This window comes from Hyperolius riggenbachi, chromosome 4 (genome assembly GCF_040937935.1).
Source record: "Hyperolius riggenbachi isolate aHypRig1 chromosome 4, aHypRig1.pri, whole genome shotgun sequence".
NCBI classification, from domain to species: domain Eukaryota; kingdom Metazoa; phylum Chordata; class Amphibia; order Anura; family Hyperoliidae; genus Hyperolius; species Hyperolius riggenbachi.
The window spans coordinates 310,951,609-310,970,350 of record NC_090649.1 but is presented as its reverse complement, the minus strand read 5'-3'; the positions used below and the strand labels follow the sequence as shown (position 1 = coordinate 310,970,350).

General features: G+C 45.0%; 1 protein-coding gene across 3 annotated transcripts in view; it reads right to left on the bottom strand.

The window, feature by feature from the left end:
* Positions 1-6,316: 6,316 nt before the first annotated feature.
* LOC137503926 (tumor necrosis factor alpha-induced protein 3-like) overlaps positions 6,317-18,742 on the bottom strand; it is a 59,090-nt gene continuing 46,664 nt past the window's right edge. For all 3 annotated transcript variants that reach the window (XM_068231661.1, XM_068231660.1, XM_068231662.1), the window contains exons 7-9: positions 17,720-18,618; positions 10,432-10,637; positions 6,317-6,748 (exon numbers count right to left, since the gene is read on the bottom strand). In XM_068231661.1, the coding sequence (XP_068087762.1) occupies positions 6,503-6,748; positions 10,432-10,637; positions 17,720-18,618 (1,351 nt within the window). In that variant the 3' untranslated portion in view covers positions 6,317-6,502. The remainder of the gene's footprint in view (positions 6,749-10,431; positions 10,638-17,719; positions 18,619-18,742) is intronic.

Here is an 18,742-nt window from a genome sequence, read left to right as displayed (position 1 = left end):
TCGGATCTGCGGGCGATCTATTGGTGTGGGTGGGTGATCAGATTGCCCGCAAGGTGCAGGTTAGGGGCTGATTGATGGGTGGCAGTGACAGGGGGTGATTGACAGGTGATCAGGAGGATAGATGCATACAGTACACAGGGGGGGGGGGCCTGGGGAGAATTTGAGGGGTGGGGGGGGGGGATCAGGAGGGAGCAGGGGGCAGTTAAGGGCATACAAAAAAAAATAGCGTTGACAGATAGTGACAGGGAGTGATTGATGGGTGATTAGGAGGGTGATTGGGTGCAAACAGTGGTCTGGGGGGTGGGGGTCTGAGGGGTGCCGTGGGCGATCAGGGGGCAGGGGGGGGGGGGGGGGTAAATCAGTGTGCTTGGGTGCAGACTAGGGTGGCTGCAGCCTGCCCTGGTGGTCCCTCGGACACTGGGACCACCAGGGCAGGAGGCAGCCTGTATAATACACTTTGTATACATTACAAAGTGTATTTTACACTTTGTATGCGGCGATCCGGGTGCTAGTAACCCGCGGGCGCTTCCGAACTGCCGGCGGGTTACAGCGCGAGGGGGGCGGAGCCAGTCCCCGGCGGATCGCGTCACGAATGACGCGATCGCTCCGCCCATGTCCATACAAGGACCGCCATTTGTACATGCAGCGGTCCATGCGGGGTCCACTTCCCGGCCGCCATTTGTACATGCGGCGGTCGGGAAGTGGTTAAATAACCAGCACATACGGTATGGGACTTAAATTGTATCAGAGATCTAAACATAGGCAGAATAGATACTTAACCCAGGGCTTCCTCCAGCCCCATAAACACTTCTGAGTCCCTCATCGTCCTCCCGCGGTCTGCCGATCAGCCTCAGTAACTGGCTCAGTTGGGTCCAGTCTGGGTCTTCTGGGCATGCTCAGACCACACACACATGCGCAGAAGGCCCAGACTGATGCAACCGAACCTGGTACCGGGGCTGATCGCGGCTGAATGGCAGACCGCGGGAGGATGGCATGGGACTCAGAAGTGTTGATGGGGCTGGAGGAAGCCCTGGGTAAATATCTATTCTGCCTATATTTAGATCTCTGGCTTACTTTAAGCAATTCAAGTGATATACATACTTTTACACTTTACCTCCTGCTGAATCCCACTTTAATTCCAGATGTTCCTATAACAAATGCTAATTTTATGTCTGCAATGCCCATTAATTGGCTCCTGTAGATTAATTGCATTTGTGAAACAAGAATGTTTCACAACACCTGACTTGAATAGGTACAGTATTCTGGATCAGTGACTCAATGTATTAGAGACAGAAGGTCAATAAACTGATATGCCTCAACACCATAAAGAAGTGTTTTGCTGGGTACACACTATGGTTGAAGGGGTTGTTAGGGTTAGGCATCAGTTGGGAGGTTGGTTAGGCATTGGTTATGTTTGTTAGGGATTGGTTGGGGTGGGCGGTTAGGGATCGATATGCGGAGGGTTCAAATGAAACATCATGTGTTTTAAAAACAAAAACAGATCTACTTACCTGTGGCTTCCTCCAGCTCCTGGCAGCTTTTGTGCCCCTTGCCTCAGCTCCGCTCTCAGCCAGTGTCCCAGGATCCCCTCCATTGCAGCCGCCCACCCGGCGAGGTGGGCAGCCTCTGCACCAGCGCAAGGCTGCACCACTTGTGGTTGTACTCCCGCGGCCGATAGCAATCTGCGCATGCATAGCACTTCCGCACCTGCGCAGAATGCTCCCGGCTATGTGAGCACAGTCGCGAGAAGTGTGGTGGCGCATTCACACAGGTGCAGCAGCAATGGAGGGGACCCCTGGAGATCGGAGCTGTGGCGAGGGACACATAAGCTGCCAGGGGCTGGAAGAAGCCCCAAATAAGTAGATCTCTCTTTTTTTTTTTTTTAAATAAAACACCTAATGTTTTCTTTAAGTGAGAATGAGATCAGGTTAGGCGATGGTAATTTTCACAGATATTTTACTATCATAATTACCAGTACCTAATAGAATATCGTTACTTTTGATATTCTATTAGCAGCTATTTTCGGTGCACAAATTAGCCTTTTTTACATTTGGTAATTTACAGTTCCCTTATAAAAAGGTAATGTCTTTAGAAATTTTTCTCCTGAGTTGTCTCCCAGTAGATATTTTCAAACCTAATCAATAAAACACCTTTAAAGCTCCCACCAAGCAAAAAAATACTCAAACTGAGTTTGCCATCATCTTTTAACCACTTGAGGACCACAGTCTTTTCGCCCCTTAAAGGGAAGGTTCAGGGTGGCTGTTAAAAAAATAAAAATGCCCATCCACTTACCTGGGGCTTCCTCCAGCCCGTGGCCCGTGTCGCGCTGACGTCATCGGACGTCCTCCGGGCTACTGCGCCTGCGCAGTACAGCCCGGAGGACGTCCGATGACGTCAGCGCGCCCCCGTGAGGCGCATTTTGAAACGCAGAAGAGCCCGACCTGGCAGCCGGCCTGGCCAGGTCGGCCACCGGAGGGGACCGGGAGCCTGCGGAGCGGCGCCGAGGGCACGTCCTGGCTGCCACGGGCTGGAGGAATCCCCAGGTAAGTGGATGGGTATTTTTATTTTTTTTAACAGCCACCCTGAACCTTCACTTTAAGGACCAGAGCCTTTTTCTCCATTCAGACCACTGCAGCTTTCACGGTTTATTGCTCGGTCATACAACCTACCACCTAAATTAATTTTACCTCCTTTTCTTATCACTAATACAGCTTTCTTTTGGTGCTATTTGATTGCTGCTGCGAGTTTTAGTTTTTATTATATTCATCAAAAAAAAGACATGAATTGTGTAAAAAAAATGATTTTTTTTTTACTTTCTGTGCTGACATTTTTCAAATAAAGTAAAATTTCTGTATACATTTTTGTCCAAATTTATTCTGCTACATGTCTTTGATAAAAAAAAATCCATTCAGTGTATATTTATTGGTTTGGGTAAAAGTTATACCGTTTACAAACTATGGTGTCAAAAGTGAATTTTCCCATTTTGAAGCATCTCTGACTTTTCTGACCACCTGTCATGTTTCATGAGGTGCTAAAATTCCAGGATAGTATAAATACCCCCCAAATGACCCCATTTTGGAAAGAAGACATCCCAAAGTATTCACTGAGAGGCATGATGAGTTCATAGAAGATTTTATTTTTTGTCACAAGTTAGCGGAAAATGACACTTTGTGACAAAAACAGTTTCCATTTCTTCTAACTTGCGACAAAAAAAAAATGAAATCTGCCACGGACTCACTATGCTTCTCTCTGAATACCTTGAAGTGTCTACTTTCCAAAATGGGGTAATTTGTGGGGTGTGTTTACTGTCCTGGCATTTTGGGGGGTGCCTAATTGTAAGCATCCCTGTAAAGCCTAAAGGTGCTCATTGGACTTTGGGCCCCTTAGCGCAGTTAGGCTGCAAAAAAGTGCCACACATGTGGTATTGCCGTACTCGGGAGAAGTAGTATAATGTGTTTTGGGGTGTATTTTTACACATACCCATGCTGGGTGAGAGAAATATCTCTGTAAATGACAAGGTTTAGATTTTTTTTTTACGCACAATTGTCCATTTACAAAGATATTTCTCCCACTCAGCATGGGTATGTGTAAAAATACACCCCAAAACACATTATACTACTTCTGAGTACGGCGATACCACGTGTGGCAATTTTTTGCACCCCAACTGCGCTAAGGGGCCCAAAGTCCAATGAGTACCTTTAGGATTTCACAGGTCATTTTGCGACATTTGGTTTCAAGACTACTCCTCACGGTTTAGGGCCCCTAAAATGCCAGGGCAGTATAGGAACCCCACAAGTGACCCCATTTTAGAAAGAAGACACCCAAGGTATTCTGTTAGGAGTATGGTGAGTTCATAGAAGATTTTTTTTTGTCACAAGTTAGTGGAAATTGACACTTTGTGAAAAAAAATAAAATAAAAATCAATCTCCGCTAACTTTTGACAAAAAATAAAATCTTCTATGAACTCGTCATACACCTAACAGAATACCTTGGGGTGTCTTTTTCTAAAATGGGGTCACTTGTGGGGTTCCTATACTGCCCTGGCATTTTACGGGCCCAAAACCGTGAGTAGTCTGGAAACCAGATGTCTCAAAATGACTGTTCAGGGGTATAAGCATCTGCAAATTTTGATGACAGGCGGTCTATGAGGGGGCGAATTTTGTGGAACCGGTCATAAGCAGGGTGGCCTTTTACATGACAGGTTGTATTGGGCCTGATCTGATGGATAGGAGTGCTAGGGGGGTGACAGGAGGTGATTGAGGTGTCTCAGGGGGTGGTTAGAGGGGAAAATAGATGCAATCAATGCACTGGGGAGGTGATCGAATGGGGGTCTGAGAGGGATCTGAGGGTTTGGCAGAGTGATCAGGAGCCCACGTGGGGCAAATTAGGGCCTGATCTGATGGGTAGGTGTGCTAGGGGGTGACAGGAGGTGATTGATGGGTGTCTCAAAGTGTGATTAGAGGGGGGAATAGATGCAAGCAATGCACTGGCGAGGTGATCAGGGCTGGGGTCTGAGGGCGTTCTGAGGGTGTGGGCGGGTGATTGGGTGCCCTAGGGGCAGATAGGGGTCTAATCTGATGGGTAGCAGTGACAGGTGGTGACAGGGGGTGATTGATGGGTAATTAGTGGGTGTTTAGAGGAGAGAACAGATGTAAACAATACACTTGGGAGGTGATCTGACGGCGGGTCTGCAGGCGATCTGATGGTGTGGGTGGGTGATCAGATTGCCCACAAGGGGCAGGTTAGGGGCTGATTGATGGGTGGCAGTGACAGGGGGTGATTGATGGGTGATTGACAGGTGATCAGTGGGTTATTACAGGGAAGAACAAATGTAAATAATGCACTGGCGAATTGATAAGGAGGGGTCTGAGGGCAATCTGAGCGTGTGGGCGGGTGATTGGGTGCCCGCAAGGGGCAGATTAGGGTCTGATCTGATGGGTAACAGTGACAGGTGGTGATAGGGGGTGATTGATGGGTAATTAGTGGGTGTTTAGAGGAGAGAACAGATGTAAACAATGCACTTGGGAGGTGATCTGACGTCGGGTCTGACAGGTGATTGACAGGTGATCAGTGGGTTAATACAGGGGGGATAGATGCATACAGTACACGGGGGGGGGGGGGGGTCTGGGGAGAATCTGAGGGGTGGGGGGTGATCAGGAGTCCCCAGGGGGCAGATTAGGACTTAATAAAAAAAAAAGCGCTGACAGATAGTGACAGGGAGTGATTGATGGGTGATTAGGGGAGTGATTGGGTGTAAACAGGGGTCTGAGGGGTGGGCAGGGGGGGTCTAAGGGGTGCTGTGGGCGATCAGAGGGAAGGGGGGGCATGATCAGTGTGTTTGGTGCAGACTAGGGTGGCTGCAGCCTGCCCTGGTGGTCCCTCGGACACTGGGACCACCAGGGCAGGAGGCAGCCTGTATAATACGCTTTGTATACATTACAAAGCGTATTATACGCTTCCTAAGGGGCGATCGTCGGGTTAACAACCCGCCGGCGCTTCCGATTGGCCGGCGGGTTGACGACGCGGGTGGGCGTAGCCTATTGCCGGAGGATGCGCGCGCATAACAGGGCGCGATCCCCGACCAGCAGCCACAAGAGGACCCGCCGCCGATGGCCGTATTGCGGTTGTTTAGGCCCAGCCTTTGCCGTCGCCCAGCTTTTAGTACTTTTTCAGTTGCTAAGTGCTGAAAAAATATAAAATATATAATATTTTTGTACAATCATCTCCTTGCAGAAAACTAAGGTGAAAGATGAATAGGCTATGACCCCATATGCGTTTGCACACATTTTTGGGGAATCCACATGTTTTAATTTAATGTTAGTGATAATACCCCCAAAAAGCAAATGTGCACTTACACAACAACACACACTCAATGCAAACACCTAGTAAAAATGTGAGAGCCCTTAAATGACATCATCTGGATGTGCTATCACAACATGAACATTTTTATGTCTTCCTATATTAAGATACAGTTATTACTATATGGTGATCAACTCATCACTCCTGGAGAGAGATATGGAGGCTGACATTTATTACCATTAAAACATTGCATGTTGCCTTGCAGTCCTGCTGATTCTCTTCCTTAATACTTTTAGCCGTAGACCCTGAACAAGCATGCAAGATTATCTGTATGTTTGTTTGAGTTGTGTGATTCAGACACTACCGACCAGAAAGATTAGCTGGACAGCCAGGATATTCATATTGTGGCTAAGTGCGAAATACAACTCCAGAACACATTAAAAAAACAATATAAAAAAATAACACAAGACAACCCAAATGTTTCATAAATATAGAAAAATAAATCTTATTAGGTGAAACTAAATTACAAACAGATGTGATTACTGGAGTTAGAGGTTTATATACATAAATAGAAGTATGGTTTTGATAAATAGGCATATTATTGTATAGTGATTTAAAAAAAGAACAGTCTTTTTAGAATAAGTTCATCAATATTCGTTAGGAGTGTTTTTAGTGGTATGGACCATGTTTGGTAGGTGTGCAGTCATCCATAGATCTGTTTGAATTGGTAGCATTCATTGCAGTAGCCGTTGCACTTGTTGTTGCCGTAGTGATCACATCCCGGTGCCCGACACCGTAGCTTAGGAGTGTCATCCCCAGATGACTTTTGCTGGCTGCCTCTGTATTTGCACTGAGAACACAGCTCTTCGTTTCTCCCAGCTACTGGATTCCTGCAGACATCCCTAGCACATTTCTTTACATTAGCACTGGAGCGATTCTGTAGAGGTCTCTGCAAAGAGAAAAGTTTTTTATTATTTACTTATAATGTACCATCATCTTCTGTGGCACTCTATGGAGTACAGGTAGTGCCTGGTTAACAAACAAGATAGGGACTGTAGGTTCGTTCTTAAACTGAATCAATGCCGCCTCTGTCCACTGTGCCTCCTCTGTACCCACATTTGCCTCTAGTGTCCCCCTCTGTGCCATCTGTTCCCTGTGCCTTCTCGGTGTCCCCCTGTACCTTCAGTATCTCCACCTGTGCTACCTCTGTCCCCTTGTGCCTCCAGTGCTGCCTCTGCCTCCAGTGTCACCCTCTTTGCAACCTCTGTCCCTACTTTGGGGTTGGTCCAGAAGCAGCGTTTTTCCCGGAGGGGGACGCAGAAGCATGTTAAGCAATGTTAAGCGATCATAACTGGCTCCTGATCACATAATTATCACTCACCTCCATTTAGTGCCCCTGCACTGTATCTAAAAATAAATAATCTACAGTACATCATTTTGACATCTCTGCATAGACAGCATATAGAATAATCAGTTTCTGAAAGTTTTAACAGGTGTAATTTGAGATGTTTACATATTTTTGGTTGAAAAAAAAATACATTTTTAAGCATATTATCTCTATCTTTAAGCAAATTCCAGATTTACAGTACTATAATTAAGTGATATCAAAAGAAAGTCCCATTTGTCCTATCAACTTAAGCAAAGGCATAACAGAACTATGAAAATTGGCTTGGTACTGAAGTGGTTAAAATTTGAAACTTTTATTGTAGTTTCATAGCTTTCAATGGCTTTAATCATTTTAAAGCTTTTTGTTTCCTGGGCGTCTGATGAAGTATTGACACATTGCATCCCAGGCTCATACTTTTTCCACACGATTACTGTGGCTGGTGTCGGCTTTTTCCAGCCTTTAAACAATGTGTAAAAGCAACACACAGCATCTGGAATGAAGCGAGATGTTAGCATCAACCAAGGCACTTACACGAAAGTCACTAAAAGCTTCAACCGGCTTTTTACAAACGCTTCCACTCATTTGAGTAGAGTGGTAGATCCCCTTTACATGATGCGTTCAACATTTGTAGAAAATGCTGTGTTTAGAGCCCGTGTGAACCAGCCCTTAGTCCCCTTTGTGCCTTCAGTATCCCTGTCTGCGCCTTCTCTATGCCCCTGTGAAAGGCATAAATAGCTTTATGGGAGCTCAGTCACTTCAGCCACAGAAAATGTAGGTACTGATGCCTCCTCTCCATCCCATCCATAGTAACAGCCAATCATTGCATGAGTGCCTGGTTTTGGGAGCTCTTCTCTATGACATTGCTGTGTGTTAGGAAGGAATGTAGCTACTGGATGATGTAATCAGGCAACATGAGCCCTCATAAAAAGGGGTTTACATTTTCAAAACTGCTCAGCCATCCAACCATAACCAAACTGGACGTGTCCTAAGCCCTCTCCTATTCTTCAGGATTCCTTCCTTTTCCCCCTCCTTTTTTTGTTTGCCTGTTTAAAAGCCATTTCCACATAAAAATACATACACATCTCAAATGTTTTATCAAATTCAGGTGGTAAGAAGTAAAGAGAATTGACTAGTAGAGATGAATATATACAAGCACTGCTGTGGCTTTTTCCAAGCAAGACTGACAAATCCAACTCTGAATGGAGAAAGGACATCTATAAAGCAATGTGTACTTCAAAATACATAGTTACATAGTTATTTTGGTTGAAAAAAGACATACGTCCATCGAGTTCAACCAGTATAAAGTACAACACCAGCCTGCTCCCTCACACATCCCTGTTGATCCAGAGGAAGGCGAAAAAACCCTTACAAGGCATGGTCCAATTAGCCCCTAAAGGGAAAAATTCCTTCCCGACTCCAGATGGCAATCAGATAAAATCCCTGGATCAACATCATTAGGCATTACCTAGTAATTGTAGCCATGGATGTCTTTCAACGCAAGGAAAGCATCTAAGCCCCCTTTAAATGCAGGTATAGAGTTTGCCATAACGACTTCCTGTGGCAATGCATTCCACATCTTAATCACTCTTACTGTAAAGAACCCTTTCCTAAATAAATGGCTAAAACATTTTTCCTCCATGCGCAGATCATGTCCTCTAGTCCTTTGAGAAGGCCTAGGGACAAAAAGCTCATCCGCCAAGGTATTATATTGCCCTCTGATGTATTTATACATGTTAATTAGATCCCCTCTAAGGCGTCTTTTCTCTAGACTAAATAAACCCAGTTTATCTAACCTTTCTCGATAAGTGAGACCTTCCATCCCACGCATCAATTTTGTTGCTCGTCTCTGCACCTGCTCTAAAACTGCAATATCTTTTTTGTAATGTGGTGCCCAGAACTGAATTCCATATTCCAGATGTGGCCTTACTAGAGAGTTAAACAGGGGCAATATTATGCTAGCATCTCGAGTTTTTATTTCCCTTTTAATGCATCCCAAAATTTTGTTAGCTTTAGCTGCAGCTGCTTGGCATTGAGTACGATTATTTAACTTGTTGTCAATGAGTACTCCTAAGTCCTTCTCCAAGTTTGATGTCCCCAACTGTATCCCATTTATTTTGTATGGTGCTAGACCATTAGTACGTCCAAAATGCATGACCTTACATTTGTCAACATTGAATTTCATCTGCCATGTATGTGCCCATATAGCCATCCTATCCAGATCCTGTTGCAATATGACACTATCTTCCTGAGAGTTAATGATTCTGCACAATTTTGTATCATCTGCAAAAATAGCAACATTGCTCACTACTGCATCTACTAGGTCATTAATAAATAAATTGAAGAGCACTGGACCCAGAACAGACCCCTGTGGGACCCCACTGCTAACAGTCTCCCATTTTGAGTATGATCCATTGACCACAACTCTTTGTTTTCTGTCCATTAGCCAGTTCCCTATCCATGAACACAGACTCTTCCCCAGTCCTTGCATCCTCAACTACAATAAAAACCATTAACAAAAAAAGGTATCTTAGTATGGAAAACTGTCCATAAGCTTTAAAGCTAATGGGAAGCTAAAAAAAAAAAAAGCCAGATGCTTACAAGGACAGAGAAGGGTCTGGTCCCTATAGAGCCTTCCCGCTTTTCTCCCAGTCCCCTCCCTTAAGGGCTGGCTCCCCCGTTTAAATACCCCCCGCGGGAGGCTTCAGAATTCTTTGGGAGCCAAGTAATCCTGAAGACAGGCAGCTCCATACTGCGCACGTGCAAGTGTGGAAGAGAGGGCGCTCGCGCAAGCACAGTATGGAGTGGCCTGTGTTTCGGAGCATTCGGGCTCTTGAAGCCTCCTTCGGCAGCAGAGGAACAGTATTTGACCAATTTGGTTGAATACTGCTGCCGGGGAGCCAGCGCTGGAACGCGGGGACCGTGAGAGGAGAGGGAAGGCTCTATAGGACCCAAAGCCTTCCTTCTCGTTAGGTAAGTATCTGGTTAAAACATTTTTCCTGGTTCCTATTTACTTTAATGCAGATCCACTTTTCAGTTACAGAATGTAAATATTGTTTATGATGCCTCTCATAAATTCTTTACTACTGCACAACCCAGATTGCCTCTTCATCGCCTATAATTATGCTGAATCCTCCCAGTCAGGCATGCTTGCTGATCACTGAATCATACATGCCTAAATGGGATTTTTTTTTTTTTTTTTTTTTTTTTTTTTAGGATTAAAGTAATAGAATGAACCTGTCACCCACCTCTATTTGTCTTAGTTGCTGGTCTGAATTTCTTGCTTCATGGTATCTCTGTGTTTGAGCTTCAATGAAGCACTTTTGACAGAATCCCTCAAATAGAGCGCTCCCAAATGTGCTGCACTCCTTCCCCAGGCAGCGAGTCATGTCCTTAAATGCAGCCACGCTTACACTTCCGTGCGAGGATCTGTCAGCTCTTCTAGAGACAACATCTGCAAATGAAGAAGCACAAATAATCCTTGTAAACCTTAAGAATGACACTCTTCAGAGAGTAGATTTCTTACACAAAACAGAGAAAATACACATCCTTAAACAGTTCAGGACCATAGGCTTACAGCCCCCTAGTGACCAAGTTATTTTCATTACAATCTAGTGCTCTGCAGCTTTAATAGCTTGCTGCAGAGCCATATCACTTAGCACGCAAGTGAATCCCCCCCCCCCCCATTTCCACCCACCAACAGACTTTTCTGTTGGTCGGTGCTGATCGATGGTGTAATGTTTGTTTATTTGTTTTTTATAACTTTGCCTATTTTTAATTTATTTTTACTACTCCCCTCTCTCCCTCATAGGCATCAGCCTATGAGAGGGGATCGCAATCGGAGCCTCTCCAGGGGACAGCAGAGTGACATGGCTGTCCCCAGTACAGCGCTGCAGTAGATCACAGCGCTGTACAATGTAAATAGACGGCGATTTCACAGTCTAACAGTCTGCTAGTGGTGATCGCCACTGGCATGGGTGATGGTTTGTAAAACCCCGCCCCAGGACTTGACGTCTTTCGGCGTTAGGTGGTCCTGGGGCTGCCACCTTCCAGATGCCCATTGGCGTTAGGTGGTCGGGAAGGGGTTAAAGGATACCTAAAGTGAAATAAAGGTTCCAGCCCCTGTAGTCCTCCTGGTCATTCGCCTCTTCTTATTTTAGCTGCTGTGTCCCTCTGAAAGCTGGCCGACGGGCCCATTCAATGGCTACTGCATGCGTGGTTTCCTAACTCTGAACCGTGCAGGACTGTCACGCCGGTCGGCGTGATGATGCGTAGCGGCCAGCGTGAGGATGCGGCGCGTCCCCGTCCATGAAGAGTACTGCCAACCCTCAGCCTGAAAGTCATTGGTAATGGAGCCACCAGCGGGACCAGGAGAGGAGCCAGGAGGATGCCGGGGGACCTCGCAGCCTACGGTGGGCTGAAGGAAGCCCCAGGTAAGTACCATTTTCATTTCTATTAACTGCTCAGGGTCCCTTTAAAAAAAACTGTCCAGCTTTATTTCACTTTAGGTTCCCTCTTAGTGCTGTGCCTCATATATTTTACCTTAACTTACACCAGCAGTACCATTATAATATGCTTCAAAATTTAAGGTGCTCGAAAAAGAAATCTATGTAATTTACTGGGGTATAGAACCATGACCATATGTGTTAAGCTACTATCAAAATTTAGTTTTTTTAGTTTTTTTTTAGCCATCTTGAGCAAAAGTTAAAAGCGATATTGGCTTAATAACTCGCATGAAGCCAGTGGATACACAAAATGCCTAAAAACCTCTGAGATTATTGGTTTCACATAACCACAGACATGTAGGCGAGCCCTTCAGCCAGGGTTAGAGCCAAACTCATTGAGAGGTACTCTACTGGTGGATGCAATCGCATCCTACACAGAGGGAGCATTTGAGGAGAGTCCGAGGTCCATTTATATGCTGCTCCGTATGCTTTGGCCAAGCCTTTTGAGCTCTTCACATTATTTATCCGCCTGATTGAGCGGACTACAATTTCTTTGCAATGCTTGACATGGTGAATACAGGGGAATTCTGATACTAGTCTCGCCTAATGTCTAGCAGCACCCACAAGGTTTGGAGCCCATGGACCTGCAGGCGACCCCAAAACAAGTCTGCTCTCCAGGTTTTTTATCCAATTAGATATGTGTCCAATCATGGATGTGCTCATTGTATGCATAGGATGCAGTTGCATCCACCTCTAGAGTAGGGACCTCTTAATGAGATTGACCTTGTCCCTAGCTGAGGGGCTCACCCATACATCTGTGGAACCATTTTTTAACGTGTTGTGTGAATCTGCTGACTTTGTGTGGGTTATTGAGCTAAAGTCCCTGCTACCCAGCATATTGTTTTTTGTTGTTGCATAATAAAAGATCTTGATTTTAAGTTTAAAGGAAAAAAACCTCCTGCTCCTTGTTCTGCAGGCAGTATGGAACATTACTAGCATGTGACCTATCGCTACAGCGATGGAGAATTGCGTGAGAGTTTTTATAGTGGGCAGGAGGACATATGTGGAATGAATTACTTTACACTGCAATCTCTTGCACCTAGCAGGTCAACAAGCCTAAATTGCTAGCAATATGTACTAGTTCCAGGTTTAGGGGAAATGCTATTATTACACTTTATGCAGTTAATATAACATGGCCATGTAACACTTAGTTGTACAAGAAGTGTGGGGCATCAGTGTCAGATATTTTTTACTGGTGCAGAGGAGCTGTATGTAAATTACTGTATCAAACCTACCAGCCCCTGTACACCAGAAGCCTGGTCCTGGAGTTCTGCTTTAAAATACATTTGCCATGTTTCAACAAAATAAAGAAAGGTCTGTACTACACAGAGAACACTCACTACATGCTACATAAGTGACTCTTAACCACTTCAGGATTCTGCGTACGCTTAACTTCGCCCCTGAATCCTGAAGTGGTTTCCATGGAGGCCGTTCCATGTCAGTTCACGGAGGGTGTCTCCGTGAACACCCTGCGAGCTGCCGATTGCGGCTCGCAGGGTAAATGTAAACACGCGGGGAAGATCTTCCCCGGTGTTTACATATATACGGCGCTGCTGCGCAGCAGCGCCGTAGAGGAGATCGGCGATCCCCGGCCACTGATTGGCCGGGGATTGCCGGCATCTGATAGGCTAAAGCCTTTCCTATCCGGCGCAGGATGGCTTTCCGTCCTGCGCCACACACAGGGGACGGGAGAAGGAGGGAAGGAGGCAGAGGGAGGACTAGTGCTGCGGAGGGGGGCTTTGAGGAGCCCCCCCCCCGCTAGGCACAGCAGCGCGGCGGCGATCAGACCCCCCCCAGCAGGACATCCCCTAGTGGGGAAAAAATGGGGGAGGTCTGATCGCCCTGCCTGATTTCTGATCTGTGCTGCGGGCTGAAGAGCCCCCGCAGCACAGATCAGCCAAACCACCCGGAATCCGGAAGTGGTTAAGGCCCGTACACACGTCCGTTTTTTGCGAACGACGGGTCGTTTGAACGACCCGTCTTTCAGTCGTTCGCCCGCTAAATCGGGCGTGTGTACAGACTGTCGTTCGCGTGATAAGAGTGAGTTTGAGCGATCCGCCCGGCGTTCGCAAAAAACGGACGTGTGTATGGGCCTTTAATATAGTAGCAGCAGAGGATGCTGCTGATACTAGAGGGGTAATCTGTATGTCATATCTTTCTTAAAACAATCAACTAAACATCTGCTGCATTCTGAAGTAAAGGCAGGGAGCCACTAGAAATCGAAAAAAAAACCCTATAAAAAAAGCTAGCGATTGTAGTATTAAACACAGTAATTTCCAGCGCAATTTCAGGGAATGTACTTTTGAACCTTGCATTCCCTGAGGCTAAGTTCACAGTGGGACGTTAAAGTCGCGCGTTAAAACAGCATTTAACGCAGAATAACTCACTGCAATGAAAAATCAATGCCCTGTTCACAGTGCACACGTTGCGTTGGTGTCTAACGCTGCATGTTAAGTAAAAGTACTGCATGCAGTGCGTTATACACGTTATTAGCTGCGTTGGACTGTTTGCACATGCTCAGTAATGACTTGGAAGCATACTTTTCATTGCCTGTATTTTTTACTGTATCTGCTGTATGCGACCGTAACGCTGCGTTGCCACTTTTTGGGCGCGTTGCGTTGTAAGCTTGCGGTGCGACTTTAACGTGGCATCAAAACGCAACGTCCCACTGTGAATCTAGCCTGAGTGAAATTGCTCCGAAAAAGCTGCAGCACCGGGATTGTGATTTTGGCAAATCGCAATTGCTGTGGTAGAATCCACCACCAAAGGCTTACATTGGCAAAGCTCTTTCGGAATCACCAATAATTCCTAAAAAAAAAAAAAAAATATCACAAATCGCTCTAGTAGGTCTCAAGCCTAAAGGTTTCGTTTCCATTGGCGGTCCACTTGGTCATGCATTTCTCATATTTCCAGCAGGCAGTAAGTTTTCCCTCACTGCAGAATATGCTGCCAGGTTAACTTTAACTATTCAAGTTACACTCCACTACTGCTGAGAAAAATGGAATTCCTTCAGTTCAGCTCTATACCTCAAAGGGATTAATGGCAAACATTATATCAGTTCCTTGACATGTAAGCAAGTAAATCATGTGTAAATAAACAGTTACGTTAAAAAATTCCCTGGGAATCAATTCTAAGCCATTTAGATGGCTGGATAATTTCCGACACGTCCGATCTCCCGCCCGATCATTTCGCTGCTCGATTCTGCATTGAGGACAATGCAAAAAGATAAGAAAAATGAGCAGAAGATAAGAGAATCGCCTGTGGAATCGAGCGGGTAATCGATCGGTAAAATCGAGCCGTGTATGCCCAGCATTAGGCTAGTTTCACAGTGGGTGTTGCATTCCCTTTAAAAGCAGGTACTCAAAAGGGGCTCCACACGTTACCCACTACATTGTGGACTCCGCTATAGTTGGTGCATTGCAGTGCAACATCCTGCATTACAGTGAGGCCCTTACATTGGACCGCAACACCCCAATGTGATCGCAGCCTAAAGGCCCGACACACCAAAGACCATTTTAGTTTTTAAAAAACGCCTCCACTTACATTAAAATCACGGCAAAATTGACACAATCACAATTTTTTTTTTTACGCGATTTTAATGTAAGTCAATGGAGGTGGTTTTAAAAACAAAAACAACCCACAAACCACTCTTTGGTGTGTCAGGGCCCTAAGAGAGACTGTGCTATAAAGGTTTTTAAGTTTGCTGCCAGTCATTGGCTCAACCTTGGTGTGAAATGAGCAGCAAGCTTCCTACTATGTGCAGCTAATTACTCCTGCAGCAAGTTCCTACTCTGTGCAACTAATTACTCCTGTAGCAAGCTCCTACTCTGTGCAGCTAATTACTCCTGCAGCAAGTTCCTACTATGTGCAGCTAATTACTCCTGCAGCAAGTTCCTACTCTGTGCAGCTAATTACTCCTGCAGCAAGCTCCTACTCTGTGCAGCTAATTACTCCTGCACCAAGCTCCTACTATGTGCAGCCAATTACTCTTGAAGTAATGTTCTACTCTGTACAGTTAAATACTCCTACAGCAAGCTCCTACTCTGTGCAACTAATTACTCCTGTAGCAAGCTCCTACTCTGTGCAGCTAATTACTCCTGCACCAAGCTCCTATTATGTGCAGCCAATTACTCCTGAATTAATGTTCTACTCTGTACAGTTAAATACTCCTACAGCAAGTTACTACTCTGTGCAGCTAATTACTCCTAAAATAATTTTCTACTCCGTGCAGCTAATTACTCCTGCAGCAAGTTACTACTCTGTGCAGCTAATTACTCCTGCTGCAAGCTCCTACTCTGTGCAACTAATTGCTCCTGCAGCAAGTTCCTACTCTGTGCAGCCAATTACTCCTAAAATAATTTTATACTCCGTGCAGCTAATTACTCCTGCAGCAAGTTACTACTCTGTGCAGCCAATTACTCCTGCAACAAGTTCCTACTCTGTTACAGAAAAAATAAATAGAACACATAAAAAGACTGGTTTAATATCATAACAAAGCATAGTTACACTTCACTTCAGCTAATTAATAAGATTGCAGGCTGCAGGACAAATAATCAGATAGTCTTGTAATTAAGTAATTACTGAGTAAGCAAAGAAGAGAAAAGTTTTGGACTTCCCCCTGGACATAGAAAAATATTTTCTGCATAGTTTACACAGCTTAGCATAACTGAAAACAATCGTATCAATTATCTTATGGAGTAAAGTATGAGTAAAGTAGAGGTTTGAGTATTCACCATTTCAATAGCTTTCAAACCGTTTATATCTTCTATTAGTTTTATTATGTGTTTAAAGGGAACCGAAACTGAGAGGATATGGATGTTTCCTTTTAAACAATACCAGTTGCGGGGCAGTCCTGCTGAGCTCTTTGGCCGCAGCAGTGGCTGAATCACAGACCTGAAACAAGCATGCAGCTAATCCAGTCTGATTTCAGTCAGAGCACCTGATCTGCATGCTTGTTGAGGGGCTGTGGATAAAAGTATTAGACACACAGGATCAGCAGGAGAGTCAGGCAACTCGTATTATTTTATAAGCAAAATGTATATCCTTCTCAGTTTAGGTTCCCTTTAATGCTTTAGACCATAGATGAAATTTGAGTTTCATTTAATTTAAAAAACGTGAGTTTCAGTTTAAAGCATACCTAAACTTAGATTAAAAAACAAACACCTCTGAGAGAAGCTTTTGGAGAGTCCAGAGACTTACCCAAACACCCCTCTGTTCCAGCTCTGTGCTCTTCTAAACATACAGCCCACACTCGCTAATGTGCAGTATGGCCATGCTCATACATGGAGGGAAATGCAGTCCTGAAGAACCAGAGGGCCTTGGACAGCAGCAGAACAGCTGAGGAGGAGCATCTAGAAGCTTCCCTCTGAGCCAAGTATCAAGTTTTTTTTGTTCCTTGATCTGAGTTCAAATGGGTCAGCTCTTGCTGCTGCAGCCAGCAATGATACAGGCAACAGCTGCTAGAACAGGTAGTAGCTTATGTGACAATTATGTGACTGTCAGATAGCATACAAGCAGATGTAGAAAACAAAGTAAGGCCTCATTCACATCATACGCGCTTCCGTGCGGATATGGAAGCGCGTATGATGTGCTGAAACACAGGAACGGCAGAAGGGCATAGACTGCCCTTCTACCGTTCACATCTACTGCGCTGCGCAGCAGTACGATGCGCTGGGAAGCGCTTGCGTACTGCTGCCTGCATTTTGCCCGCACCGCAGAGCTGATCCCATCACTGTCAATGGATGGGATCTGCAGCGCAGCGGCGCAGATGGCATGCGATCGGATGAGCTGCATTCCGATCGCACAGCCATCTGCGTTGGCTGGATGTGAACGAGGCCTTAAGTTCTCCTTCATTCACACTTTAGTGCGCTTCTGTCCGCTTTTTATCAGCACATCAATGTTACAGATTGATACAAGTTGCTGAAAAGCGGACAGAAGCGCACTGAATGAGGCCTACTCTCCTTCACACATCTACAGAATTAATATGACAAGTTCACATAGTATTGCAGCGTATAATAAAGTAATTACCTACCACTGTTTTCCTGATGTTCAATAAAACATAAAGTGCAAAATCCATCATTTTGTAGTGTCCCAAAAAACTGGCAACCAGACTTTCTGCATTTTTGGTTAGGTGTTCTTTTTCCTGTATTGTACACTGGGCCAGATCCAGAGCTGAGAACCAATTCCGGACTCTCGCTGCTGGTTATTGATAAACCTGCCAGGTTTTCCAAGCTCCTAGATACATGTGCAGGGTCTTGTAAAGCATTCTGATGAACCATTGGAGGAGAACTTAAACTCTGTGATTGTTCTGTAGTCCTTTTGAAGCAAGAGCTGCAAATTCCATTAAAAGTCCTTTTTGTGTCCTGGAAACAGATACTGCACTTAATTATGCCAGTGTCCCTTGCCCTGTCTGTGTTACTGCCCAACAAATGTTCTCTGGCGTTATGGCAGCGTTCACACAGACCATTGAGCTCTAAATTTAAAGTAAACGGACAGTCAGGAGTTTTACATTTCATTGCATTTGTTTCACTGAAGATAAAAAGACTGGGTGCTGTAGCCACAGCACTAACAGAACCGGACAATGGCTCATTTGTCGTAAGACACGATGATTCAAAGTACTCAGTTCTGCAGGGAACCGTTTCACCCTTTGCCACTTGAGTTTTAGTCCTGTCACCTGACTTCTGCTTCCTCTCAAAGCACTCATGGCAGAAAGGCTTGGTGCTCACAGACATGTAGAAAGGACAGTTCAAGGTTTCACACTTCACTTCCACAAGGGATAGCTGAGGTAGAGAAATTTCATATCTACTTTTGCTGCCGTTGCCTCGTCCATATTGTTCAGAAGATTCTTGCCACCTTTTATATTCATGTTGAATTAGTTGAGAATAATCTTCTACTAAATTGATTTCTTTCGGTAAATTACTTTCAGCTAGCCTGTGGAGAGAAATAAAGATGAAAGTGTCTCAAATTGAAGTAGTGTTACTTTTAGCGATTTGTTTACACAGAATGTGTCTCAAGTGAGGACAAGAGAAACTGAACATACAACAGTATAATATTA